Here is a 1,525-nt window from a genome sequence, read left to right on the forward strand (position 1 = left end):
TTTTGTGTCAGAGTGAAACCCTATACTGTTATGTTCCTAGTTAGTAAAATAGTAACACATTTCTCAGAAAGTGTGATGAGAAAAACATTTGTTTAGGATCATATATTTGATATTCTAGGTGTTTGCTGTATCTCCACCATTTGTTAGCAAAGTCATGACAAGGATAGTGGAGGCAGTGGCTGAAGAGATGGCCCGTCTCTATGAGTGTGTTCACAAATTTAGTCCGAATGGTAACGTGCAGGTAAAAAGAGCCGTCACATCTTTATGTAAATGTAGAATATATCTGTCTGTGAAGAGGTGTGATGTATATAAGTTTGTGTGGGCTTTCTATTACTTTCATCCAGGCTTTAGGATTGGAATGGGAGTTAATTAGTGGAGAGAATTCACAATAAAAAGTATGTAACATAACATTAAAGGACAAGGGACCTTTTGGTCCGTGTAGGCTATCCTATCCAATAAATTATAGTCAAAACCAGACTTTATCATTCAAATACTCGTAAGGCTTTCCCTTAAGTTAGCTGCATTTAACACAGAGGTCAACCACCCTGTTTGAAAAGTAAAGCTGTCTTAGCTGAAGATAACTTCTTCCCTACCAAAGTTTATACATGTGTTCTATAGTCTTACCATTCTCCATTAAATATAGAAAAAATTATGATGCATCAACACTATAAATTCCATTAATAGTCTTGAACACCTCAATCAGATCTTCTCTAACTCATCTTTTTTTTTCAAGAGAAAATAAGTTTAAAGGTCTTAACTTATCCTCAAATGGAACTGTTTCCATCACAGGTATCATTCCAGTAGCCCTCTCTTCTGAACCATTTTCATCAATTCAATGTCGTTTTTAAGGTAAAGAGCCCAAGACTGTATGTAGTACTCCGTATGTGGCCTAATCAATGACTTATGCAGTGACATTATAGTTTATTTAGACTTTCATTCAATATTTTTGTTGATATAACCTAAAATCCTACTTACCCTGCTTCTAGCAATAGCATATTGCATGTGTGGCTCAAGAGAATGATTAAACAGAAGACCAAGAATGATATAATTGTTTTACATTACAGATGTGGAGAAAAATGTTTTTGATAAAATAAGGAGAAAAAAACAGCTACAAACATATTTCTATATTTTTTTCATATTATTAAAATCTTAATGTAAGATTAAAACAGAACATTTAAAGAAGTGAACAGAATAGCAGTAATTATTTCATCCTGCTTTTTTTTAATAACTTCATATTTTTTTATAATTATTTGATGTGTCCATCTTGTCCAACACATAGCTAACCTGAAGTGATTGCTCATTAAACTATGGAGAGAAAAAGGATAAAAACAACAGTTATTTATAAACCTTTCATGTTTAGGCCCTAAGTGTTGATCACTTTGTCTCGCTGAACAACAGTGATTTATAATCAGCTGATGGTAAGCAGTAGTTGCAATAACGAGTTTGATTGATTGATCTAACAAAGTTTTTAAACTGAGGTTTTGTACTTAAATACACCAGAGAAAAGTATAGTAAACTGTATGCA

General features: G+C 32.9%; 1 protein-coding gene across 1 annotated transcript in view; it reads left to right on the top strand.

Annotated features, from left to right (window-relative positions):
- LOC106471572 (exocyst complex component 2-like) overlaps positions 1-241 on the top strand; it is a gene marked incomplete at its 3' end in the record, with an annotated part of 83,099 nt that extends 82,858 nt beyond the window's left edge. Inside the window, exon 22 of the mRNA XM_022400181.1 lies at positions 119-241. Within this exon, the coding sequence (XP_022255889.1) occupies positions 119-241 (123 nt within the window). The remainder of the gene's footprint in view (positions 1-118) is intronic.
- Positions 242-1,525: the final 1,284 nt, after the last annotated feature.

The sequence above is a fragment of the Limulus polyphemus genome, unplaced genomic scaffold, assembly GCF_000517525.1.
Source record: "Limulus polyphemus unplaced genomic scaffold, Limulus_polyphemus-2.1.2 Scaffold4706, whole genome shotgun sequence".
In the NCBI taxonomy this organism is placed as follows: domain Eukaryota; kingdom Metazoa; phylum Arthropoda; class Merostomata; order Xiphosura; family Limulidae; genus Limulus; species Limulus polyphemus.